This window comes from Labrus mixtus, chromosome 5 (genome assembly GCF_963584025.1).
Source record: "Labrus mixtus chromosome 5, fLabMix1.1, whole genome shotgun sequence".
Taxonomy (NCBI): Eukaryota; Metazoa; Chordata; class Actinopteri; order Labriformes; family Labridae; genus Labrus; species Labrus mixtus.
In genome coordinates, this window is record NC_083616.1 from 10,388,283 (window position 1) to 10,416,052 (window position 27,770).

The 27,770-nt window shown below is 39.4% G+C and overlaps 3 protein-coding genes across 7 annotated transcripts; 2 read left to right on the forward strand and 1 right to left on the reverse strand.

The window, feature by feature from the left end:
- The first annotated feature begins 2,051 nt into the window (after positions 1–2,051).
- On the forward strand, positions 2,052–11,959 carry kdm2ba (lysine (K)-specific demethylase 2Ba). 2 transcript variants are annotated; one of them, XM_061037723.1, is made up of 10 exons: positions 2,052–2,201; positions 5,944–6,171; positions 6,310–6,453; positions 7,247–7,333; positions 7,721–7,999; positions 8,103–8,917; positions 9,072–9,235; positions 9,327–9,488; positions 9,626–9,844; positions 10,774–11,959. In XM_061037723.1, the coding sequence occupies exons 1-10, from the start codon at positions 2,148–2,150 to the stop codon at positions 10,953–10,955; spliced, it is 2,334 nt and encodes a 777-aa protein (XP_060893706.1). In that variant the 5' UTR covers positions 2,052–2,147; the 3' UTR covers positions 10,956–11,959. The 2 variants fall into 2 exon arrangements, with proteins under 2 accessions (XP_060893706.1, XP_060893707.1); XM_061037724.1 differs by having other exon boundaries at positions 2,054–2,201; positions 5,947–6,171.
- A 1,051-nt stretch (positions 11,960–13,010) lies between these two features.
- On the reverse strand, positions 13,011–20,059 carry rnf34a (ring finger protein 34a). 3 transcript variants are annotated; one of them, XM_061037725.1, is made up of 8 exons: positions 19,907–20,059; positions 18,848–19,066; positions 17,536–17,922; positions 16,743–16,802; positions 15,893–16,094; positions 15,714–15,743; positions 15,474–15,521; positions 13,011–14,905 (listed from the first exon to the last, which is right to left on the reverse strand). In XM_061037725.1, the coding sequence occupies exons 1-8, from the start codon at positions 19,910–19,912 to the stop codon at positions 14,718–14,720; spliced, it is 1,140 nt and encodes a 379-aa protein (XP_060893708.1). In that variant the 5' UTR covers positions 19,913–20,059; the 3' UTR covers positions 13,011–14,717. The 3 variants fall into 3 exon arrangements, with proteins under 3 accessions (XP_060893708.1, XP_060893711.1, XP_060893709.1); XM_061037728.1 differs by lacking the exon at positions 18,848–19,066; XM_061037726.1 differs by lacking the exon at positions 15,474–15,521.
- Positions 20,060–24,009: 3,950 nt separating this feature from the next.
- Positions 24,010–27,582, forward strand: c5h5orf34 (chromosome 5 C5orf34 homolog). Of its 2 annotated transcripts, XM_061037729.1 has the most exons (11): positions 24,010–24,295; positions 24,844–24,933; positions 25,009–25,374; positions 25,446–25,690; positions 25,791–25,889; positions 26,035–26,155; positions 26,279–26,370; positions 26,452–26,521; positions 26,616–26,713; positions 26,823–26,869; positions 27,003–27,582. In XM_061037729.1, the coding sequence occupies exons 1-11, from the start codon at positions 24,092–24,094 to the stop codon at positions 27,182–27,184; spliced, it is 1,614 nt and encodes a 537-aa protein (XP_060893712.1). In that variant the 5' UTR covers positions 24,010–24,091; the 3' UTR covers positions 27,185–27,582. The 2 variants fall into 2 exon arrangements, 1 of the variants encoding a protein (XP_060893712.1); XR_009673085.1 differs by lacking the exon at positions 27,003–27,582 and having other exon boundaries at positions 26,621–26,713.
- Positions 27,583–27,770: the final 188 nt, after the last annotated feature.

Below are 27,770 nucleotides of genomic sequence, written 5' to 3' on the forward strand. Positions count from 1 at the left end.
TTTGTGGAAAGTTTTTCATACAACTGAATGAGGTGACGTCAGCTAAAAAGGGCCAGTTTGTGGTAAACGCTCTATTTGACCAGCAAATAAGCTACGCACAAGATCCATTGATTGTTTTTAAATGGTCACCAACCTCTTAGATATTTAAATGCTAACAAATGTTGAAAAAATACAATCGTTTTTTAATTATGACAGCTGGAGTATCAGCATGTCCACTTCTGAGCTACACCACAATATAAAATGGGGCAACTGTGATTTCATATGAAATCTAATTCATAATGTATCACTAATCATGTTGTAGTGGTTTCTGTGGGTTGGTGTCATTCTTTATGTGATTGTTAATTTCAATGCTTGAAATATTGTCAACCTTTTTTTGTTTGTTTGACAAAACCTCCAAATACATCCAGAGCCAGAGCCAGCAACTTTGCTGCTAATGCATCTTTATAAAATGGTCTCAAACTTTTTATTTTTTCACTTGTTGTATTGTACTCGTCATTCCTTTCCTTTGTTTTTCTAATGTCTGATCTGTACTTTTCCCTTCTCTTCCCATCCCAAAGCCTAACTGTATGCAATGCATGTTTCCTGTATAAGAGTGTTTCTTTATGTGGCACATTTAAGATGAAAATTGGTTCTCTTTTATCTTGCTGTTTATGATCAAATGGGCCAGTGTCTAAAACTACTTTTCTCCCCCCAAAAAATCAAAGTTTTGTTTCAGTTGTTATTCTTTCTATTTTAAAGAGTCTTTCAAATAATTGATCATTAACACATTGCTTTGTTGATAGACTTTCTTTAAATAGCTCTACCCCCTTTTGCTATGCCATGCTCACTTTCTGTACAATTGCTCTCCTTTACTTCATGTACACTCTGCCCTGCTCATCTCAGAAACCTCAATCACCATTGTGATTTAAAAAATAAAATAAATGATTGAATATAAATGATTTTTTTAAACTATGATGCTCCAACCTTCTGTGGACCATTTTACATGATGGCCCATTTTAGCTGACTTCAACCTACAGTTAAAAAATGAGGAGCACATCCTGATTTCTCACACTGTGGACTTATTTGTACACTAACCATATAAGACACTGACTCTAGTTACTACCACTGGATGACAAACTCAATCCTGTGTGTCATGATGATAATGATTCATTATAATTTCATCATTATCATGCACTGAGTAAGCTACTGACACATTTATTGTTTTATCACAGGCTCTATAACGAAACCCTGAGGTTAAAGTGCTCACTGTGTTGCTTTCGCACTTTGTCATCACACCTCTTCTGCAGGAAGTACTTTGAACTGCCTTGTTGCAGAAATGTGCCTTTTAATTAAACTATGTCTTCTCTACCTTCTAATTTCAGCATGAGAAGAATAATGTGAGACTGGCTGTAAGCCTACTTAAATATGAGAGGAACACCAGATTTCACATCTTGTATTATCAGTGAAGAGGTACTTTATTAATCAGTTAACACTACACGAACTCCTTTTTGTTCAGAAGGTAAAACAACAGCTTGGGTGAACCGAGATATGTATAAAACATAGATTAAACATCATAATTGAGTCATTAAAGTAGACTAATAGCCCCAAACTTCAGAATTGACATTCTGAATTATCGTAGGCCAACTTAAATAAATCATTACTGGGTAAAATGATCACTATCAAATACCACAACTAAACCAATAAGTACCTCAGGGTTAATATATCAAATAAAAGCAAACAGTCCGAAGCAAAGACTGACGTGTATAGCATTTGTCTATCTTGTGCTACCTGCCAATCTTTACTTCCTGTTAGCATGGATGATGCTCTCAATACCCTCGTTAATCACCGTTGCAAAGTATGGTAAAAATAATTTGATCGTCATATACGATAAATACGTAAATTATTTTAATAAGACGTCACATTTAAAGTGTACGGTTGTATTTTCCCGTATGTACTTCTTTCAGACGTAAATACTTTGTTAGTTAGAAAAATACCTCGGCGGCTTAAGTGTGTAGCAAAGAGTTGCTTTTGAATTTTACCATGTTTCCTGAACGCAGCATAATGAACATTATGTGAAGGGAGGGAGGGGAGGGGGGGTCGATCTGGAGGAGCCTTGTTCAGCCATGTTAGTTTTCTCTGCTGTTCACAAACGATGAGAGAGAGGAGCCATGGCCTTGTCATTGAGCGGAGACGATGAGGAATATGATTCAGAGTCTGAGCAGGTCAGAGCTCCTACATTTCATTACATAACCTCTGTGTGTTGTTGTGTTTTAGTTTAAACCGTGTGCTCTGGGGAAGAAGTGTTTTTGTGAGCGGAGTACTGTAGATATCTTCTGCTGCTTCAGGGTAACGCTGGGCATTTAGCCGCTCTTCTGTTTTCCTGGTCGAGTCAAAAGGTGAAATGTTTCTTTAAAAACCTCCTTCAGTGTTTAACCACGACAAAGAGACCTGTAGTGTTCAGTTCACACTGTTTTATTGACCTGGCTGTGTTGATACACTGTACAAACACACCGTGTCCTCTCCACATTACACATCTTTTATGTTAGCCACAACTCACCCATTTTTTTTTAATGTACTGACCATAAATAATCACAAACCACTTCAGTCCAGTAATATCACTTATACGTGTTTGTGACGGATATTTCTTTAAACCTCAGAGGGTTTAACTTTAGACTTGTAAAAGATATGATATACTCATGTACACTTACGCTACCACATGTCCCCTTCACAAAATGCTTCTCCTGTGATTAATTTCCTCTCACTTCCTTTACATTTCCTCTCTAGCCTGTGCCTAAAATACGACTTAAAGGCATATTGTTGTTTAGACTGGGACTGACTTGTGGAGGGGGGGGGGGATGGGGAGAGGGAACAATGAAGGGGCTCTACTTGTGTTTCTTGGTTGTCCAGTGGGTCCCCTAAACTACTCAGCAGATTGAGTTAAGTCTCACAGCAGAGGAGATTTAAACACTCCAGACAAAGTTTTTGATATGTGGCTTTACTGCTTCTAACAAGGCTTAGGGATATTGCACAAGTCTCCACTGGACATATGAGAAGTGCTGACATAAGAGCCAACTCCTTGTGCTTACACAATGTTTACACCAACAACACCCACCAACAGCTCAGAAGAGAAGGTATTCTGATCTCTTCTGTTGTGCCACAAGACAGACACGTTATTTATTACTGGTGTTGAAGAACATTGTGCATGAGTAGCAAATGATAAGCCTCGTGACTTTCTTCTCCCCACTGAAACCCACTCTGAAGCTGAGTCAGAGGACCATGCTGAAAAGAATATAAGGCCATGTTTTTGTTCACAGGCCTCGGCAACCAATCCCAAATTCCTGACATATTACTGCACAGGGTTACAGTAAAGGAGGGTCAGCTGATGTCGGCTGCTCTGATTTGTTCTCAGCCACAGATTTATTTATTTATTTATCAGAGGGAAAGACGAGGTAGTAGTCTGTCTTTTATTAGTTGTGGTTAAAACTTTGCCGGGACACTTGCATTCAATATTGATGTGATGTGATATTTGGACAATTCTTGGTGTCAGATAATTCAGGAACAAAAAAATAAAATAAAAAGGTGATGTTGACAGTCTCAGCCGCCCCTGAAGTTGGAGTAGACCTTCCTTTTTCATGTGTCCCTTAAGTTTTTACACCAGTCGTATGGATTTATGGAAAGCTCTCACGGGATAGAAGCCCGTCTCCACTAAATTATCAGACAGGAAATACAAATATACATTAAATTAAATATTAATAATCTACTACTGAGTTGTTTCTTTGTTCTTGTCATCAGATTCATGACAAGTTTCTCTTCTTGGTTTGTGTTATTGTCATTCAGAAAGTATCAGTCTGAATAGTTTGGTACGTCTTGTTCTACGTGCATATTTATTTGACCTGTTAGACCAGTCTATAGCACCCTAGCATCAGTATACAGAAAATCAATAATATGGGATTAAATAAATGCTTTCTATTAGTAATCGACAATAGAATGAGAATAAAGCGCTCACGGATTCCCACTTCATCATAACCTCCTCATGTGAGCCTATTTTTATCCACCTCTTGCAGTCTTCTATTCAAACTGTTGCCACCGCCGATGGCAAACGTGTTGCCAAGGTAATCGCTCCTGTAATAACAAGAATCAGCGTAATGCTTTTTGATTTGTCTTGCTCTGCCGTAGCGTTGCGATCCTGCCATAGCAACAGGGAAGTTGCTAAAAATACATGGGAGAGAATAAAAAGAGAAAATTTTGCAAACATGAATTTGGGATCAGAGATCTCAAAGCTGTGGGTGTGTGCTGAGTCTGTGCCCTCACAAAGGCTCATCTTTTGTTGCCTTTAATTTGCTCCTGTGAGTCAGACGGAGAGTATGTGTGAACATGGAGGTTAAATGTTGATTACAGAAATCTGTGGGTTTGGTCTGATAACATCTGACATATAGTTTGAGTTTCTCTTTCCTGTTTTTTGATTATTTATTGAACATGAGAGCATTTGCTGCTTCTGGCTTGTCAATGATCAAGTCTCTCTTGAAATATACCACATCTGAGTGTTTGACTCTTTTTTTATCTACAAAACAGACATTTGAAGGTCCCCTCTTTGGCTTTTATATCATCTTTTAGCAGTGTTAACTTGGACAAAGGTGTCAGAAAATTAGAAAATGTTATCAATAGATCAACAGATAATGAAGTGTACTGTTTTTGAAGAGCACTAAAAAAATAGTGTTTATTTAAATACCAGTCCATTATTTGATTAAACTGTTACAATAGGTGCAGATATCTAAACCATTATTTTGTATTAAACTGTTTCACTGACTGAACAAGATGATGATGACCTGGGTAAAAAAAACAACAACATTAAAAACATGTTTTGTCTTGAGTTGTTTTTTTGTGAGCCTATCACTGAAAGCCTCCGATGCAACAGCGATAGTTAGATAGAAATAATTACAACTTGAGCTTTTAGATTGTCTTGTTGGAACAGGAACAGCATACTATGACTAAAGTTGACAAATGAATCATCAGTTTATTGTGTTTTTGCAACATGTCGGGCATGACTTTGATATCTGTCCTGATGCAGCTCAATACACAAAAGATGACAAAAGAAAAACAAAAAAATGCACCGGCTGTTTAGCTGACAGGTTTGAGGTTTACAGGTATAAACTTGTCCACCTCCACTGACTGTCTCTTTATAGAATAGAATTACTTTATTGATCCCAAACTGGGAAATTGTAGTGTTACAGCAGCATGTTATCAGAGCAAATTAAACAATATAAGAATAGATACATAGTAAATAAGCACTTAAAATATAAAAAAAGTAAGAGTTAGAAGAGATTTATACATTAAGGATTTAACTTAACATTCTTACATTCTTACTTACTAAAAAAAAATGAAACATTAAATACAACATTTATTCAGGCTTGTCAGCTGAATGTAAAAATACTTGCTGGAGGTCAGAGATGTAAGTTTGCAAAAACAGTGATGACAGTTGTAAATATGTAATAACAATATAAGGGGTTCTCCAGAGCTGTGCAAATTCATGGCTGTGCAATCAAAGATACATATGTTAAAGTGCAGGAGTGTAGCTACGTTATCAGTTGAAACTATTCACTATAATGATGAGCAGTCAGGCAATGTTGTTAACTTAAATGTAAGGATAGTGTGTCAATTTTTCAAGTAGCATGAGCAGAACAGATTACAGTATGGAGAGACAGATATTATCATGATGATGACAGTTCTCTGCTTGCAAGAGGTGAGCTGTTGTAAAGGGTTATGGCCTTTGGTAGGAAAGATCTCCTGTATCTGTCCGGCTTGTGACAGCGCAGCTGGATCAGTCTGTTGGAGAAGCTGCTCCGCTGTTTGTCCAGTAGGTGGTGCAGAGGGTGCTCAGTATTATCCATAATGGATAACAGTTTGTTCAGAGTCCTCCTCTCTGTCACCACTACAATGGTTTATGTTCTGTCCATTGTCTTCCAGCAGCGGGCAGCCAACCGGCCAAAGCCCCCAAAGATGGGGACAACGTCAACGGTTAAGCTGCCATCCAACCGGAGCTCCTCAGGAGCGAGACGCAGGAGGACACGCTGCAGAAAGTGTGAGGCGTGTCTCCGGACCGAGTGTGGCGAGTGTCACTTCTGCAAAGACATGAAAAAGTTTGGAGGCCCGGGACGCATGAAGCAGTCGTGCATTATGAGGCAATGCATCGCGGTAAGTTAGTTGTTATATTCCATTCACCCTCCTGTTTAAATAAGAAGAGGTTTACTACAAAGACAAAGACACCACTGTGATGTCAGCACCTTACCTGAAAAGTCAACACGATGTGTTTTTTCTTCCCCATCCACGCAGCCTGTTCTGCCCCACACGGCGGTGTGCGTTGTGTGTAAAGAGGCGGGGAAAGAGGACACACTGGAGGAAGAGGAGGACAAGTTCAACTTCATGCTGATGGAGTGCTCCATCTGCAACGAGATCGTCCATCCAAACTGTCTCAAGGTAAAGAGATACAGAACAGTTTTAACACCCCCACCTCAGTCGACTCATTCATACCTTGACTCATTCCTGTTAAAGTCGAGTTGCCAGGAATCCCAGGACATCCAATCATGCTGTGAGTGAGTCAGACACTTGGACTGTACTCACTGAAGCTAGTTAAAGTTAGAATTGGCGTTGCTTATTTAACACTGAGCACACTCATGGTTCTCGAGGTTCAGGAGGTTTTATGGCTCATGTGTGACATCATCATGTTTTGAGGATTTGACTCCCACCACATGCTGCAGAGTGCAAACCATTACAGGGATTAAATGATTAATGAATACACTTATTGCCAAACAAGTATGTGAGACAGTAGAGCTGAGAGAAATACTAAAACAAAATGTAAAGCAGCACACACCCTGTTTGTTTTTAGCTGCAAAAACACAACAGATGGTTGCTGCAACATGCTCGATCAAACCGGTTTCTCGGACAAGCGCTGTCTAGTAGTTTTGCATGCAACAACAAAATGTTTTATATTCATGCCATCCCCAAAATACAACAATTTGGACATTACAATTACTTGGAAGTGCAGATTTATGCTACTCAAGTACAAGTCATTAGCTCTACTTCCTTTCATTACTTTGTGCGGGAAGCAAGAGTGTGCATGTTGACTCTGACTGAGGTTAAACTCTGCTGACCTGCACAGCTGAAACACATCAACACAGTCACTTTCACTTCCCTTGTCTAGTTTGTATTCAACAAACTGAACAGTGGAGCTTCTCATTGGCGTCTGGCTCATTTTCTCATTGTTCATCAGGTGAGCGACGCCTCAGGAGTGGTGAACGACGAGCTCCCAAACTGCTGGGAATGTCCTAAATGCAACCACGCTGGCAAGAGTGGAAAAGTGAGTACAAATATGTGTGAGTCAGAAGATTCAGATTATGTAATAGCTTACTAAGTGTGTGTTGGAAATATTCTTGGCTTGGCAACAACCACCAAAAGATTCCTGAGATTTTCAGAGTATTGGTATCACTCATAACTGTAATTATCCTAATTCAGTATCGGTAATTGTATTTATTGTATGTTGATTAGTTTTCCACTTCTGATTTAAACTTGTCTAGTGGCTGTGTGTCACAGAAGCAGGAAACCACTCACATACTTCATGTGTTGGTCACAGTGTTGATGTTTATTAAACCTCAGGTACTCTTGGATTGCAGTTGGTTTCACTTGTCACCATAAGCTTAAGGTATAAAGTTGTCTCGCAATTTTTTTGTCCCCTCTGGCATTGAAGCAAAAAAGGGGTCCGGGGTTCAAGTACGCCTCCAACCTCCCCGGCTCTCTGCTGAGGGAACAGAAGCCCGTGAAGGAGGAGGGGGACGTCTCTGCTGCAGCCAAGAGGAGACCAGACAGAGAGGAGACGCCCAGGTTCAGACCAGAGGAGTCTCTCCATCGACAGCCGCCTCTGCTGTCCCCCTGCAACCTGCTGCGGCCCAGGCCGGAGGACAAACTGAGGAAGAAGAGGAAGCTGTTTGACGACGATGATGAGGAAGATCTGGGTGTGAGGAAGAAGGTTTGTTAAATTTACAGTGACATTTTAGAACAAAGTATTTGGTTTGGCACGAGCAGGATCACTCCCACAGTAATGTAAATAATATTCATGTTTGTTCTTACAGGAAAGACCAGATGAGCCTTATTTTTCCAAATTCCTGCACCAAATCAAGAAAGAAGAGGATGATGAAGAGGCATATGAGGAGAATGAAAGAGGAAGGGAGTCTCACTTCAGGAGTAGTGTAGAAAGGAGAGCGCGTTTTGGAGACCCTGGAGAAGAAGGGGATGAAAAAGATTTAAGGAATGAATTCTTGAATCCCTGCATTAAAACACCTGTCGGAGACAGCGACCAGTCTCTCTGCAGCTCTCCTCAGGCCGGCCCCAGCAGCGAGGGTGGGAGCGAGACCCAGGAAAAAGGCCCGCGTCCAAAAGCCCGCCGTAAGCGGCGTTTACCTAACAGAGAGCTGAGCCGAGAGCTGAGCAAAGCACTGAACCAGGAGATCCAGAAGACAGAGGACTGCCTGGCCAACGAGAACCGCCAACCCCTCAAGGTGGAGCCGGAGTCTGAAAACGAGGAACCCAAGAGGTTGTTTCGCAACGGCAGCGACCTCGGGGATCAGAGGTCCCACCTCAAGACCAAAGAGATGAATGGCACGCCCTGGGAGCTTCGTCACTTCTACCCGAGTCAGATCACTCCGCTGGGCTTCAACAGAAGCACCCCGACCAACCGGCCAGCACCCCCACACTCTCCACCGAAATGTGTTCAAATGGAGCGGCACGTTATCAGGCCCCCTCCAATCAGCCCGCCACCCGACAGACTGCCACTAAAAGATGGAAAAACACATGTCATACAGCGTGAGGTGTGGATGAAGATCTTTGGCCACCTTACACACCAGGAGCTGTGTGTCTGCATGAGAGTTTGCAAGACTTGGAATAGATGGTAAACAAACTTAAATCAGCATCAGGCTATTCAATAGAAAAAAAATCAAGTATTGCTCAGGATTTATTGTTTTATTTTTTGTATGGACTGCTCTGCTTCATAGTGTAACACAAAGACCAAACATGCAACACAAATCTCTCTCTCTGATGTCTAGGTGTTGTGATAAGAGACTTTGGATGAAGATCGATCTGAACCGCTGCACATCCATCACACCACTCATGCTAAGTGGGATTATACGCCGACAGCCGGTTTCCTTGGACCTCAGTTGGACAAACATTTCCAAGAAGCAATTAAGCTGGCTTATTAATAGATTACCAGGTGACTATGAGTGATTCCAGATCAGTTGTCAACTGTTGTTCGATGCCATTTGTTCTGCGTCAGTATTTTAAAGTTCTGCTGTGATTTTCAGGTCTGCGAGTGTTAAAGCTATCTGGCTGTTCTTGGGCTGCTGTATCTGCGCTCTGCACCTCCAGCTGTCCCCTGCTGCGCACCTTGGACGTGCAGTGGGTGGAGGGACTCAAAGATGCACAGATGAGAGACCTCCTCTCCCCCCCCACAGACAACAGACCAGGTAACTCAAAGCACAAACACTTCCTTAGGCGTAGTCTTGATTCCTGACTTCTGTGTTAAAATATATCAGGGCACTGTGACAGTTTTGAAGATTTGAATGAATTGATTACTGACGCTCCTGATGTGAACGTTCGACAGGTCAGCTAGATAACCGCTGCAAGTTGAGGAACGTGGAGGACCTGCGGCTGGCGGGGCTGGACATCACTGACACATCTCTACGCCTCATCTGTCGGCAGATGCCTTTTCTGTCAAGTCTGGACCTGAGCTACTGCAACCACATCAACGACCAGTCAGTTAACCTGCTGACCGCAGCCGGGACCACAACTAGAGACTCGCTCACAGACATCAACCTGTCAGGTGAGGACAAGGAACCACAGCTCTGTTTGCTTAGAAATCCTCAGCAATCCATGTAGCCTGCAACAGATGATAGTTCGAAACAAAGGGGGCAGAGGAAACTCCAAAAAAAACACAACAAAAACATCAGAATCAAGAGTAAAGTAGGCTTGATAAAAAGACAGATAACGATGTTGTAACTGTGTCCTCGAATCAAAAAGTTTGAAACTCAAACTGAACCTCACTAAAGTGTTAAAAAACATGTTTTAACTAAAAAGTTCTTTCTTAGACGTTTTGCTGTCAAGGTAGAGAAATGCAGTTTCATACATGACATCAGGATCCTTAAAACATGGCAGATGTTTAACTAAGTACTTGTTAAATTCATCTGTGATTCTGGGTTATTGCCCCTGTGAGGCTGTACTTAAATTGATCAATAATCTGAGGCATGTAGGCCAAATCTTTTCATACCTGGCACTCTGATTTTGGATCAATTCAAGCAGTTTTTCACTAACGTGCCGTCAATTTTTGTATCTTCAGAGTGTTTCTGTTTTAAAAGCAGACGAAATGAATTGAGTATTTTTGCGTTATGAGTCGCAGACGAGATGAATCACAGCTGAATCACAGAATGATTTGAATGTTGCACTTTATTGATCCAGTAAAATGTTGTTATGCACTCATGTATCTGCAGAAACAGTTTGAGCATAATAAGATTAAAAATAAATAATTAAATAAAAAAGATGAGTTTCTATTCCCTATAAGCTCTCTTGAAACTAAACGAGTTGCCTACTCGGTCTGATTTAAATTGAAGAACCCTTGAGCGACAAAATCATGTCAGTTAGTTTTTTTTTTAGATAAAGACTGGAGGAAGGAGAAAATGAAACGCCAATGTACACAAATACACTTTTTTAAAATGAAGTTTGTGACTGGTTCTTGTTTTCTCTCTCTTCCTTCAGTGTGTAACAGGGTCACGGACCATTCCCTAAACTTTTTTAAGCGCTGTGGGAGCATCTGTCAGATCGACCTCCGCTTCTGTAAGCAGGTGTCAAAGACGGCCTGCGAGAGGTTCATCGCAGAGATGTCTGTCAGCGTGCCGTTCAGACTGAAAGAGGAAAAACTGCTAGAGAAGTCCAGCTAGTTGCTGACGGGACAAAACTGATTCTTTTTGCACTTAATGGAACAATTTTTTTTAATTTTTATTTGACTGGCCCTGTGAAGCCTCTGAGTCGATGTCACAGTAAACGGACTAAAGGGAGAGGCAGATCGCTGGATGGAGATCTCAGAAGGATTCTGTTTGAACATTCTCTGAAAAGAAAAGGCATGCGTTTACTTGCATTGATATCTTACTTTTTGTAATTGACTTTCTGGTTGTTTATTTTTATTCTTTAAATATTTGAAAGCAGTATTTTTATAAAGCATCATTTCATGAGTTTACAGTGTCTCAGGAGCGACATATGAGAGGCCACACTGCATGAGAACTGAAAATAGCCCCCTTTCTTAGCTCGCCTTCATACGTGTGCCAAAATTACACATTCATATAACCTGACTAAAATGTACAGACATAAACATCTGATAAAAACAATTCCTGAATATTTAGAATGTATTTCAAGAATGATGAAACAGAGTAAACAAAATGTCCTGATACACCCTCATGTCTTCACTTTAATACTTAAATAGATCATTGTTGTGTTTGACGGGGGCTTCTCCAACATTTCAACATTAATTTATTGACTTTCTTTTTGTAACAGTTTGTATTTATTCACTTATTCAGTAACTTGACATAAATGTCTCACAGCTGGGTCAAATAATGCAACAAATAATTTATCTCTTATGGTCTCAGTTGTTGAGGTTTCTCTACCAGTGCCAGAGAGTTGACAGTGGAAAGACAAGGTGTTACTGACAGCTGACCAAACACTGACTGTCTATGATAAATGTCATGAAGCCACCAAGTGACAGACTTATGCAAAAAAAAAACTGCGTTGCATATCTTGAGTCATAACTCCATACAGTAGGTGTTGTGTGTATTTTGGGGTGTGTTGTGCTGTAATCTATCACCTCAGGTGAATGTGATAATGTTTATATTTGTAAATGCAAAAAAAGTATGTGCAAATATGCATTAAAAGAATTTCATTTGTACCATCACTGTTTCATGCTTTATTGCCAGTCTGATGGAAAAAGGAAACATTGGTTTTGTAAATGAGGGTGAATTTGAATCCCGTCTTTAGTGATGGGGGAATCAGTCTGAGAGTTCATGGTCCTCAGAAGATGATCTACTGATTTTCCCCTCTAGTACTAATGTGAGTTTTTGGTTTTGATTTAACACTTGGGAGCAGTTGGGGCTGTCTTAGCTCAGTATGTAGAGCAGGGCCCGATATACAGAAGCGAGAGTACTGGTTGCACTGGTTGCAGGTTTGACTTCCCAATCTGACACTTTGTGGTGCATGTCATCCCCCACACACACTTTGTTATATTTCCTGTCTTATCTTCAGCTCTCCTGTCCAGATGAAAAGGCAGATAGATTGTTGGATAAGAAATGTATCATTAGGTGAATTTGTAACATAGCATCATAATCAATGTAACACTTCCACTACTTCAAAAATACTGATTTCCTCTCTGCTTCAAATGTACGACTTTCCCACCATCCTAAATGGACTTAGTGTTTAAGATGAGATCAACCTTTATTCATCCCACAACTGATAAATGTAGTGTTACAGCAGCTAAGAGCACAAAGTGCCAGTGAATCCAATAAATGATAAAAACAGTTGATAATTTGATGCTCGTTATGACATTACATCTAAGTAAATATATTGAAGCTGTAATGTGGAAAATCCATACTTAGGCTGCATCTGCATCTTGAGCCTGTTCTTTATTTTTAAAAGTCAACAATTTCACGCCACCTCGTTCTTTTCTTTTACGATTTTTTCAATTACCAGTAGTCATCAAAAACCCCGTGTGAAATGATAATAGAGAAGTGTAAGTACTTATATTAGACATTATACCATCAAATGTTTTCTGTTGTCATGATTTACATTTTTGTTTTTTGCCATATCACTTCTCTATTACTTATTTCCATTCTGTCAGATATTTAAGTCATGTGCTGATAAATTGATGGAAAGATCCTTTTTTACTCAAATCATTCAATACCTAAGGTAAAACAGTGACAGCGCTTATGATTCATGAGTGTACAAAAACAGACTTTCATTAAAATCTTTAATTACCAAAATAAAAAGTTTAACATTCCCAAATACAAAGAACAAACCTTGCACACAATAACACCCTCTAAAGGAAAAGTGCCACTTCTCCGCTCCTGTCCAAATGGGTGGGGGACTTTAATCTGTAATAGCAGCAATGATGACTTTGTGTGGTGCATCAAAGAGCTGAACACTTCTGAATGAGCAGGATCAGTAGAGAAGAAAACCAGGAAATGGAGTTTGAAAGGTGGAAGAGATAGAGATATTATAACCAGTGTCATAAAGGTGGGTGTCATGCTCTGGCTTTAGAGGGGACAAAATGTTCAATCAGATCAATGAAGATTAAACATGTTTCAATTCACTTGACAGAAAAATTAAGTCATTAATTATAAACTAACCCAAGGCCAGGGACAGTTTCATTATTTCATATTACACCATTCAAATCAAATGGAAAAAATATAGATATATACATCTCATATGGATAAATATATGCAAATGTACATTAGCAAGTCATTATTTCTATATACTTTCTATACCACAGGTGTCAGTAAACTTGTAGCTATAGCTTCGAATGGTTAATTCAATACATTACTCCTACATGAGAGAAATTTACTCAAACGCATTAAGACACTTCATTCCAGCCCCAACAATATACAACTACACTAACAAGAACATTCAGAGTTTCACATCCACAATTGAGCTGAAGTCAGGGAAGATGGTCGGATGAGTTAGCACCGGTTTTTCGTCTCCACTTAAGACAGAGGTGACAGCGGAGGTTAGCTATTGCCGTAAAGACAGACTTTGCATGACCCTTTAGATTTTTTTTTAATGCATTACAATAAGAGCTTTAATAGCAAAACAAAGAAGAACGTGAAAATAATAAAACTGACCAACTTCATTTTATATCACCAATGTCAAGCTCAGTTATTTCTGATTAGCCTTTTTTTTTTTCCTGACCTCAACAGAGTCCGTGTCCTCCCAAACTGGAGCAATCAAGCTGCAGTCTGGACGAGTAAACAACACCTTGTACAAATGCTACCTCAGCTGTCATTACTGGTCATAGTTTGCAGTTGGTTGTGAGAAGTGGTGCATTAAACACACGGTGTGAACAAAGTGCATTCTGTTAAAACGTGCTGGAGAATTGACGTGCACACACCGGACCACACAGTCGAGGGGAAATAAATGGGTGAGAATAATAAGGGCATGATCCATCTTTTGGCACCGAGTCCACTATCACCCCCTCTCCCGCGGTGAGGTCCAGTGTGTGTCAGTCCACTGTGCTATTAAGATATGTAGTCACTTGCAGCAGTTGTAAAGCGAGGGGCTCTTAAGAGTCCGTAGCAGAGCCGAGTGTCAGCTACAGTTAATGGTTACATCTGAGGGTGAACAGTTGTGTCAAACAAGACTGCACGTGGCTGAGTGCCACACATTCTTTGCTTTAAAAAAACATTAAGAAAAGTAAAACAGACACTTCGGAATAAACACAGTTAGAGATATGTTTACTGAAGGAATGACTCAGAGGAGGGTCAATAGCACGCTCTGCCCACTGGTGAAACTCAGGAGTCAAATTCTTAAGAAAAAAAATCATTATATATCAATGTGCAAACAAACATGGAACATCCACAAAGTAAGTCTTTAATGGATTCAAAGGTGATGAGCTGCATGGTTGATTGAAGTCTCAGTCCAATCAGAAGTGTTGCATTGGTGTATTAAGACTTAAAAACATGCACTGCCCTCACGACGTACTGCCGGCAGATCGGACACTCGTTCATTCGCTTGCCGCATTTAGTGCATGTGACCATGTGACCGCATTCCAGGAGAACGCAGTCGATCATGGCGTCCATGCAGATCCTGCAGAGGTTGTCGTCATTGATCATCAGAGGGCCCTTCTCCCCATCTGCAAGGTGAAGACGGATAGAGAGACGGAGTGTGGTGACTGGTGACTCTTAAGAAAACTGCTTTTTCTTTTAAAGCTGTGAAACTTGAAGCAGTGAGGAGGGATAAGAGGGTCATAAAAATACAGAGCATCTTAATAAAACACCTCGTCTTATCAGTCAGGTCATGCTCACGATCTCTTCAAAAATGGCATTGACACAATGGCTGTGTCAAGATGTTTCCATGGCAACCACAGAGTCTTTATCACAGGAGGCATGCTGGTAAGTGAGTGAATATACACATGTGACACACTGCAGGTCTCGGTATAATAAGCTTCACACGATTAACACATGAATAGACGACAGAGGAAGATTGATCTCAAGGTGGAGCAGTGTTTCTGGAGCATGAAAAAATTAAACTGAAACTTCAGTTTGAAACATGAACATCAATGAAACTAATTAGACTAGATGACACATGAGAATGGGGTCGAGTGAAAATACTGATGTGACACACGATTGCACGATGGAGAAGCGAGCCACAGATGGTGTATGTGACCACGGCAACAGCGACGGGCAATCTACAAGCCTTACCTCTGATGGCACCGTTGCAGATGGGAGGGGAGGGAGGGAAGGCCACCACTTTAATGTGGGGGGGGAAGTAAAGCAAGCAAGAGACATTTCAGCATGATTCTCTGAACTCTGCTTGGGAGAAGTGCAGCAAATTGAATGGCACTATTATTAGCTACATTCTGATACTGTCAGAAGAAACAGGTTTCTATAGGTTCAAAACAGGATGTGGTATTGAATACTGACATCTGAGTGACAGCTTACCTGTGGTTACAGTACTGCTCACATTTTCCACTGCAAGAAAAAAGATTTTAGAGTTCAATGATTACAGAAACCTTTATTACAAAAAATCCCATTTTCTGTGTTAAGACCATATGTTTTAGTTCATCTTCAAAATGTAAAGATGACTAATATTAGGTCAGAGTGACAAAGTTTATACCCACTTGATTTCCTGTTCTCCTCCGTCTCTCTGTACAATCTGCTGACGCGCTCCACCAGCTCCCACTTCTCACAGCACCCTGAATAGTTGACAAAGTTCCTGGCCAGGATCTCCTTCAGCTGCCTGACCGACAAGTCTTCGATGTCCCTCAAGCTGGAGAGGTCTGAGAGAGACGCTCTGGCCCGGCATCGCGTCTGAGGACTGACCTGAAAGAGCAGAAATCAAAACATGAGTGACAGAAAGAAAAAAAAAAGCATAAAGAAGCACCCAAATAACAAACCTCACCACATCAGAGTTGAGTTATATCTAATAAATAAGCATGCACACTACATTACATGCAGTAAAAATTACATTAAGAAGCGTTGTTAGATTTAAATACAGCTTATATGTCCCAGAATCCTCTGTGTTGCGTTTTATTATACAAATGCATCAGCACTTGATACTTTTTGTAACTGAATGTCAAATTAAGAAGGGGTTTCTTTCTGCTTATTTTGTCTTAAGTTCAAGTTTGTAGCATACTGCATTGTGCAAAACAATGCATTTTTTTCAGCAGGGCAGGAAGCCACTTCAGAGAGCTTACTTAGCAAAAAATATCCCAGTGCTGAGTAGAGTATCTGGCCAACAAATTATGTTTCATTGTCTTTAGTTTTATATCCAACACAGAAAATGTATGCATTAGCATCTCATTTCCAACACATGTATTGCTTTCCTTGCGCTATTCTAAATGGATTTGCAACACAAATACATATAGCTTTGCCACAAAATGTTTCTATGTCTACTCAAGTATCAGCATTCAGAACAGAACTAAAAAGCATTCATTAAATCCTTCATATACAACTGATTTCACTGATCACCTCAGGAGTGTGATCACTGGGGTCCAAGTTGAGAAGAGACACAGACGTTGCATCACCATCCTGCAACACAACAGCAGCAGCAGCAACAACAAACATTAGTTTGCACCTCATGCAGGGAACGTTGCCAGGTAATTGAGGATAAGGATTAGACACTCCTCATCCAGCCGATTGACGCCGCGGGAACAACAATGTCTCATACATTACAGTCAAAGAAAGGCTTACTGCTCCTAAAGCAGGCCAAGTACAAGTATTTATAGTGGATCCTTGCTGCTTGGAGCTGAGGTCCTATTTCAGTGCCAGTTGTGGCACTTCTTATGATCTCTTTCTGCCTCTCTGCTTTCTTAAATCCCGATCAGTTTCCCTTCTGTTGGCTTATACATTTTTGTAAATCCAGGATGAAAGGATGAACAATACATTTTACTTCATCACTTTGTTTCTGTGTGTGTTTTTGGTGACATGACAAGTGGTTCCCACAGACTCATTTAAGGACGCACAACAAAAGTCTGCCAGAAGTGTTGACTTGGTGTACTAAGTCCTACACAAATAACCTGAAGACACACGTTTTGACTGCTCAGAAATTTAGGATTGTTGTCTGAAGGCCAGTACTTAAAAATTCTAATTTTCCCATAGGAGGAAACGATCATTCCTGCAGAATAAGTTGTAAGAACAACCAAAGAGGGTAATGCAATAGCTAGTCAAACACACAACATCTTGTGTTGCTCTACAAATAAGAATCATCTGACTTAAGTGGAGCATTATTAAAAATCATAAATCATTATAAGTGTGTCCTGACCTGGTTGGTATCTGAACTGTCACTCCTGCTGAGCCGCTCCTCCTGAGAGACGACAAAAGCTGACAGCTCAGAGGCAGACTGTGTGGTGGAGGATGTTTGTGTATACAGGGAATGAGAGTGCAGGCTGCTCATGTCGGGGTCCTCCTCTTCCTCGATTCCTCGGTGAGAGAGCACCAAGTCCACCAGGTCCTCTTTTTCCCTGCATGTGTCCGTGGGAATGTTGTGGAGCAGCAGGTACTGACGCAGGTCCCTGACTCGTAGGCGCATGAGGCGCGGCCGCTGGAAGGCTGTTGCCTTTAACAAATGACATGTTGCACAAATGCGCAGATTCTCCTGAAGCACGGAGCACAGAGAGCAGTAGCTCTTCTTGCAGTCACAGCAAATGTACTGCAGAAACAGAGTAAAAGGAAAAAGATCAGGATAATAAGGAAATTTGTGTATCGATCTTCTACCATCTGCCGCTGCCAAAATGTCCTCTTTAAAAGAATGCTGCATTTAACAATATGGCTTAATGTCATTATTTTGAATTGAAATATTAAAACATTGTATTATCATATTTAACACATTTTACCAGATAGCATTTCCAAGTTAGGAGATGTTTTGTGCATTTTCCCTCACATCTGCTCTACCTCTCCAGGCACAGAGATGGAGGCAGCACATGTCTTTAATTGATAAACATCAAACAGTAATGAATGCAAGAGGTGGGATTCGACTGGCACAGAGAGCTAGTAAAGTGCAAGGCTCAAACAGAATGAGAACTGCATGAACACTCAGTGAAGGTGACATTAGAGAACCATGTCCATGTTGTCCATCTGTCTCTTCAATCAGCCAGAACAAATTATTTTATGGAGAAATTAGTAGCCTGCAGGTGTAAATTCAATTAATTCCCCTTCCGCACCAAAAAAAAACAAGTTACAATTTCAGATTTTTAGAAAACATGCATCAGTTATTCTCTGCTCTATAAAAGTGTGTCACTATTTCAGCTTTTACTTTATAAACACTTTGTACATTATCTTGAAGATTGAAGAATATTTCAAAGATTAGGGCTTCATACTTAGAGACTGACTGAATCAATTTCACTTTTAACTTTAGGTTCATTGGCCTGGCAGCAACAAAAACATGCACATTATCTTCATGCCAAAAGTAAGATGACTCGGTTTTTAACAGCCAACGACAGCAAGTGATTAACACTTCTGGCTGAAAAATTCATATCATGTCCCCCTCGACTTCTGCATGAGCACCTCCTCCCTCTCATTAAGTCAGTATAGCAATTAACATGAAGCGCCATCATAACAAACATCTAAATACACACCTTCCTCCTGAAGACGGAGAACGCCTGACCACAGGCCTTACATACAAGACCAGGAGTCCCTGAGCTGGTGGGCGGGTATGTAGAGTATCCTGCACTGGGGGCAAATCTGAAGGGTCCCGCACTGGCCCCAAACCCTGGCTGCTGGCCTCGGACAGCCCCAGTACCCATGACTTCATTCAGCAAACCACAGCATGAAGCCCACATAGACGAGGCCCCTGCCTGTACGTCACAAAACACCTTCACTTCAGTATGTGCTATCTTCACATTAAACTGGTAAGTACTGAGGGTACACAAATATACATGCAGAAAAAAAACTTCAAATATTTAAACAAATAAGTATACAGATATAAACATATAATACACATATATACACACCCACACATATAGAAATATATACATACACACCCACACATATAGAAATATATATGTGCGCACACACACACTCACACAGACACGCAAAGACACACACACACAGACACACACAGACACACACACACACACACACACACACACACACACACACACACACACAATAACATATTGGATTTAGTCATTTCTAGTTTTGAATATTTCCAATAATTAATGAAAATTTATTTTTGACGCTTTAGCAAAATTGTAAATAAAGCTTTTCATTGGCTCTGTTAAGTGAAAATGAAAATAAATAAGTTATATTAAACAGAATGAATGCATCTCCAACAGCATTATGTTAATAATAGAGAGATTAGTTAAACTAACTTAAGCTCAAACCTCGCAGGTGAACCAGTGATAATAAAACTACAACAAAAGCGATCCAATAAACTGACAACACATTTTCTAATTATAATCAGATGAAAGCAGAAAACACGACTCCACGAATATTCATGACCCTCATCATTATTATTATGTTGGACATTACTGTCGTTGTTTACAGTCAGCTGACACAGCTAGCACAGGCGAGGTAACTATCGTCCTCTCCCAGCGACGCGAAGCTTTCATTTAATTAGCTTTCGTTAGCTAGCAGCTGGTAGCGATAGTCTAAGCAGAGCTAAAGATGGAGAAGAAATGTAAAGAAACCCGTACCTTCATTGCAGCTCCGGCGTGTCTATTACGAAATGACAGATCGACCGTGTTATCATTGCAAAATGGAGCGTCTCTTGTTTTTTACTGAACTGTCTGTCTGCGTCTTTCTGTGTTGTGGGCACCGATACTGCTGCTCCGGTCTACTTCTTCTTCTTCGTCATGATACTGCAGTAGACTACAATGTTCTACATTATAACACCGCCCCCACAGGTCAGATATAGAACCGAGGATACCATCATTATCTATTTATGTGTAGCCTAGTATTTAGGGTAACATAATGATATCTCAAATACCCAACATTAATCCATCAGGAGCACAGCACTAAGCAACATTTAACACAGTTACAGTGGAAAACTCAGTGAAGAACTAAAACGAAGATGCAGAAACCTTGTTATGTGCTGTGGTGCACAGCTGAGGTGTAACATAGGACATCTTTGAATTGGCTTTTCAATTTAGACTTCACATTTGAGGAAGAGGATGACCCGCCTGATTTAAGACATGAAGGGGTGCTTCATTGACAAGAGCATGTACCCCACCATATTTTTAGAATCTGTGAATCTCTACCTAGCCTATATTAATTTTATTTTCTAACTATCATTTTCTATAAAGCATTTTCATCTACACATGTAGCCTACCAGACAAAACTTATGTTATTTCGGGTGAGATAATATTTTGTTGTAAAGACGTGTTATTTGGGAACGTGACTTGGATCATTTGTTAAAAAAGAAAACATCTGACAGTCCTGCTTTCAAAACATTGTTCATATAGCCTAAATGTCATAGCATTAAAATATGGCTTAACAATGAGTACACATTTATATTATGCTGAATGGGTCATAACAAAATAATAAGTGTACTATTAATCTATACTCTATTATAATAATGTATGCATACATGTCTTTATGACTTGAGGTGATTTCCCCACACAGCCAAATACATTATTATTTTAATAAAATATAGCCCAATATTTTGTTGTGAAAATTATTAGCCTATATAATAATAATAGCTTTATTTATATAGCACCTTTTAAAAACACAGGTTTACAAAGTGCTTTGACAAACAGCAAAAACAAGAACAAAGCAAGTTAAACCAAACACAGAAGAACATAAACAACAGCAAGAACATAACAATGCAAAATACTAAAAATAATTAAATACAATTCAACAGAAAAGAACCCATATTGCACGATACAGTTGAGGACGATATATGTCTCTATAGGATGACTATAGATATATGTCTCTATAGGATGACTATAGATATATGTCTCTATAGGATGACTATAGATATATGTCTCTGGATGACTATAGATATATGTCTCTATATGATGACTATAGATATATGTCTCTGGATGACTATAGATATATGTCTCTATAGGATGACTATAGATATATGTCTCTATATGATGACTATAGATATATGTCTCTATATGATGACTATAGATATATGTCTCTGGATGACTATAGATATATGTCTCTATATGATGACTATAGATATATGTCTCTATATGATGATTATAGATATATGTCTCTATAGGATGACTATAGATATATGTCTCTATATGATGACTATAGATATATGTCTCTATATGATGACTATAGATATATGTCTCTGGATGACTATAGATATATGTCTCTATATGATGACTATAGATATATGTCTCTATATGATGACTATAGATATATGTCTCTATATGATGACTATAGATATATGTCTCTATAGGATGACTATAGATATATGTCTCTATATGATGACTATAGATATATGTCTCTATATGATGACTATAGATATATGTCTCTGGATGACTATAGATATATGTCTCTATATGATGACTATAGATATATGTCTCTGGATGACTATAGATATATGTCTCTATATGATGACTATAAATATATGTCTCTGGATGACTATAGATATATGTCTCTATAGGATGACTATAGATATATGTCTCTGGATGACTATAGATATATGTCTCTATATGATGACTATAGATATATGTCTCTGGATGACTATAGATATATGTCTCTATAGGATGACTATAGATATATGTCTCTATATGATGACTATAGATATATGTCTCTATATGATGACTATAGATATATGTCTCTATAGGATGACTATAGATATATGTCTCTATATGATGACTATAGATATATGTCTCTGGATGACTATAGATATATGTCTCTATATGATGACTATAGATATATGTCTCTATATGATGACTATAGATATATGTCTCTATATGATGACTATAGATATATGTCTCTGGATGACTATAGATATATGTCTCTGGATGACTATAGATATATGTCTCTATAGGATGACTATAGATATATGTCTCTATAGGATGACTATAGATATATGTCTCTGGATGACTATAGATATATGTCTCTATATGATGACTATAGATATATGTCTCTATATGATGACTATAGATATATGTCTCTGGATGACTATAGATATATGTCTCTGGATGACTATAGATATATGTCTCTATATGATGACTATAGATATATGTCTCTATATGATGACTATAGATATATGTCTCTATATGATGACTATATGTCTCTATATGATGACTATATGTCTCTATATGATGACTATAGATATATGTCTCTATATGATGACTATAGATATATGTCTCTATAGGATGACTATAGATATATGTCTCTATATGATGACTATAGATATATGTCTCTATATGATGACTATAGATATATGTCTCTATAGGATGACTATAGATATATGTCTCTATATGATGACTATAGATATATGTCTCTATATGATGACTATAGATATATGTCTCTGGATGACTATAGATATATGTCTCTATATGATGACTATAGATATATGTCTCTGGATGACTATAGATATATGTCTCTATAGGATAACTATAGATATAAGTTTCTGGATGACTATAGATATATGTCTCTATAGGATGACTATAGATATATGTCTCTATAGGATGACTATAGATATATGTCTCTATAGGATGACTATAGATATATGTCTCTGGATGACTATAGATATATGTCTCTATAGGATGACTCAAGAACTAAAACAAATAGGCCTATATTTCTTTTTTTTAATCTCAAAATTGTATTGAGTAGGCTACTGTAACAATGCAAGCACTTAACATAAACTTTCACCACTGGTGGATTTTTAGATGTGTTCCCTATATATCAGGGGAGAATGTGATGGTGATGTTCATCATGCAGGTAAAGGTGCTGATTCGTGGAAGGCAGGTCAACATAAGTAAAAATCCAAATGATGATGGAAACTACAAGATTATGATGATGACATGCAAAATGCAAAAACAGCATCTCAAAGGTATATTTTGTGGGGTAAAGTTCAGTCGACTTAGTATTTTTTGTTGTAAGTTATAATGTAATTTAAAGGAAAATATTTCTTGTTGTTCAGTGTCCAGAGTTTTAGCAGAAGGATTGAACACGGGAACAGTGGCATACTTTACCATCAGGCATAGGCAATTGCCATGGTATCAAAGTAATATGGGAGGTACCATGGTATGTACCATGGTATACCATGATTTTATGTGAGCTACTATGGTATATAACGTGGAGTACAATACTAATATGGGGGTACTATGGTATGTACCATTGTATACCATAGTTATTTGGGAGTTACTATGGTATTTGGTAATATGTAAGGTACTATAGTACTACATGTATAGTACTACATGCCTACATGTACCAGAGTAATACTCTGGTACATGTAGGCTACTATAGTACCACTATGGTAGAGTATCATGGTGAACGTTCTTCCTCAAATGTAAAGTCTAAATTGAATAGCCAATTCAAAGAAGGAGGAAGTCGACTTCCTCCTTGGACCCTCCAATGACTTAATCTCCACTGGAGGTAACTTCATGTCACAAACTGTTCAGGTCAGGAGCTGCAGCACCCTTTAAGTTCTGATTCTAAAATCTGTTATGCAATATAACATTTAAAAAATGTTGACATCTGACAGCAATGTTATACAATGTAGTTTAAAAAGTTGACAGAGAGTGGCACTACTATCACTTTGCTCCCTCTAGTTGCAAACTCTCAGGTGAGCGCGCCAACAACAGACGTCTCCAACTGATGACGTCGACCCTGCGTCACCATGTTTTGAGTTTCAGCGCGTCCACAACCCGGGAAAGAGAGATTGCAGGTCCCTGTTTACAGGTTTTACGATGGAAAACCAAACCAGTGTCCGTTTAATGATCATGTATGAGGATCAGTCGGTAGATGTGCGTTGCAGTAATGGAGCTCAGTTACAGCTGTCGCCGTGTGGCTGTGAATTCATGCTGGTCAAACCCCCAGAGCCCTGCGACCATCCTCTGCAGCCTCCAGAGAGAGTCCGACAGAGGACCAGGTTTACTGTCAGCGCTCACAAGGTACACTGAACTTATTAAGAACATTTTAGCCTCTCTTTCACTTTTGGTATTTTTCCTTTTAGTGCCTTTATTTAAAGAAACGTGGCCTTTGGACAGTGTAGGACAAAACGCATAGAGCCTACCAGTAAATAATACAAAAAAGAAAACTCTGTTTCAATTGAAAATCTTTTTCAGAATTATTTTCACTCTATTCCCGGATTGTGATCAGTGATTGATAAAAGCGCAAGATTTTCTCATGTATCAGCTGGTAGTATTTGAGCTCATCCCCTTTGGGTAGCTTTATCTATGACATTAACTAGAGTTTATTAGTTAGTAGTTAGTTTTTATTATTATTTTAATCCAGCAAAAATAACCTTACTTACCAAATAACTGCAGAAAAGTAAAAAGTATGATCATTGTCTGATAGTAGGCTAATTCACAAGGCATACATTAAAATTATACTTCTGAATAGTGAAAATGTACAACTCTATGAATGGCTTTAGGCTGTTATTTGCTTTGATGAATACTGACTTGCTCACTGGATTCAAAGTTATATTGCCACTTTTCAGGAGTTGATGGTGGCTGCATTAGCGTTTAGGAATAAATATGCAAGTCGCCCATATTTGCCAGAGGAACTCATCCCTGTGGACCACAAGAAGGTAAGATGATCAGTTCCTAGAAAAACATCTTGCCCCTAAGTTATGTTCGGGAAGTTTGAGTATTTCCTCTTTCAGCCATTTTTCAGCATTGACTCAGACGTCCAGTGGCCTGAGTGGTCTTCCTGTGATAAAGAGCGTGCACCAAGAGGTCCGAGAGGCGAGACCATCGTCAGGTCAGAGGAGGGACGAGCTATGTTGATGCTGTCACCCTCAGGTGAAGAATTCTCTGTGGAGTACACGTGCAACCTCAGTCAGAATAAAAATCAGCAACCCAGCACCGAAGGCATCCAAGGCAGTCAGCAGCAGCATGAAAGCAATCTGATCTGCCAGAGCAGCTGTGATGAGACCAAAGACATTAATGAGGGCAGAGGAAGCAGAAGGAATGAGTCTGTTAGATCAACGTCTTGCTCTCCTCAGATTTCCAGCAAAGCTTTGCCGAAGGTAATGCTTCTGAGTAATATTTCTGTACTTAAAATCAAAGCTTTGAATAAATATTTCACTCCCCTTCCCAGCCAGAGGAGATGTTCCAATCCACCACAGTGGTCCAGCATCACTCCTGCTTTGATGTTGACCCCATCTGGCGCTACCCCGTCTACTTGGCTCGCCATCTTTGGACCGCTCTTTTCTCTAAACCTGAAGATGTAACGGCAGAAGGCGTTGGCAATCTCCAGCGAATGTTTGATCCATCCAACGTAGAGAGCAGGTCTCGGCTTCCACAGGGGCTGCCTCTCACGTGTCCATCTCCTCATTGGCACAGGTTAAACAATTTACTGACTTGCACTGATAACAGACATGTGGAGCACTTTTTTTAACCTTGTTCACTAACCGAGTTAATCTTCATTTCCTATGTATTTAAGATGGAAGCTCAAAGATCCTCTGGTCAAAAAAGAACATTCAGACCAAGATCTTCCAACAGAGCTGGTAAAAGTGATGTGGTGTCAAGGAGTCACATACAGGTAAGATACCTTAATAAAATTACATCTTTAACAAACAAAAATAAGGCTGTAACATGACATTTAAGGGGAATATTATTTTAGATTATCACTTTATTACATAACACGATATTTTAACTGTGTGTTTCCCTGAATGCTACTTGTGTAGGATACTGAGCGGGGTTGTCTCAGTCGTAGAGGTTTCTCCAGGGGATGGATCCGTCATGCGGTCTAATGGTGTCCTCAACACTTACTTCACCCATCACAAACCTGAACCTCTGTCTGGACGGGTACGTCTTAATTTCTCCTCATTTCACTTTATTAATCTGCTATATTTAGAATAGCATTTGGGCTACAGTAAAGTAAAGTGCATCTCTGCTTGAAAGCTATACTGAACTTATTCTGTCTCACAGGTGACAGAAGTAACATACCATCTGAACAACCTTCCACCTGATGTACCCGGACAGCCGTACTCTATTTGCTCTGTTGTGAGTCGTGCGAGCAGGTGAGCCAACGCTTCGTCAAAGTCTGTTCGATTTGATGACTTTATCCCATCAGTCTTGACCAGCATACCTCTGTTTGGCAGGATCCTGACATGCTACAACGAGGCCAGGCAGTCACTAAAGCTCCCTGTAACACCTAGCTGTTTGGAAGATGTAAAAGAAGTTCCTTGTCACGACTGTTGATGTCTTTGTCTACAGTATTCACACCAAATTCCAGCCTTTGAATTGATCATGGTTTTGTTTTTAGGGCAGATGTTTTTATAAACCAGCAATGTTTGAAGGAGATCTGTCCAACCCTGTATCTATAGAGCAGTGTGTGAATGTCGCACAATCAATAGAAAGCCGGTGAGTCATAATTTTGTGATCGCTCTGTTGGTCTTATTATTATTTTCCAAAGATGGATATGTTTAACCGCTTTTTAAAAAAACATCCTTTTTCTTTCTATGACACTCAGGTCAGATCTTGTAGCTGCAGAGTTGGAGAAGATTAAACGATTCAACTGTATCCTTTACCATGAAGATGATGGCACTAATGGATATTGAGAAGTAAAATGATGATCTAATGAGATGTATGTCTAGATACATAAACTGTCACTACACTAGGCAGAGTGAATTCTTTGACTCTCTGTGTCCAGATCTGCTAGAAAACAACTGGCTGCTAAGAAGAGAGAAAGGTTGTTCAGAAGTTGGGAGTAACTCTGCAGAAGAGGTGACGCACGAGTCAATGAGTGAGAACTGCATCGCTGAAGCTCTACAGAGGACGTCCAAAGCCATCCAGGACATTGATGCTCTCATATCTGCAGCCACACTGACGTGAAAGCAAAACATGTTTCAGAAGAAAACACCTAAAGTAGAGACTCCACTTTTGAGACTACAAATATGAAATGTGGGTTTACTGTGCAGAGACTGACTACGTGTTGATTCTCTGGAACAAATTAATACAAGAAGGTAACAAAATTAACTTAACCACAGAAAGGGAACACCTTACGGATCAAAATCTAAATGAAAACAGCTAAAGGGAACCTTAAAGAGGTGAAATGCTGGATGTCAAAAAGTGGATACACTTTCGACTCTTAGCTGAGAGAGAGTTTTCTTTTTTTTTCAGGTCAATCTAAAATGACCTGAAGGGAAAAACACACCTCCCACAATGCACTGGGGTTGGGGAGAGGGAAGGGTCAAAGTACAGGAATCAAGACATTGAAAGATGCAGCAGTGTCGTTCTATTCCATCACTGTAACTACAGGGAGACACTGGAGGCTTATCCACCGTGCGCCTAAAGAAAAAAATAGCATGCTATTAATCGCGATTAATGCAATCATTTCAGATTTTAATTAATTGTGATTTACTAGTTAATGTTGACAGCCTTAATTAGAATCACCAACAAAAGTCACAGAGAGTGTTGT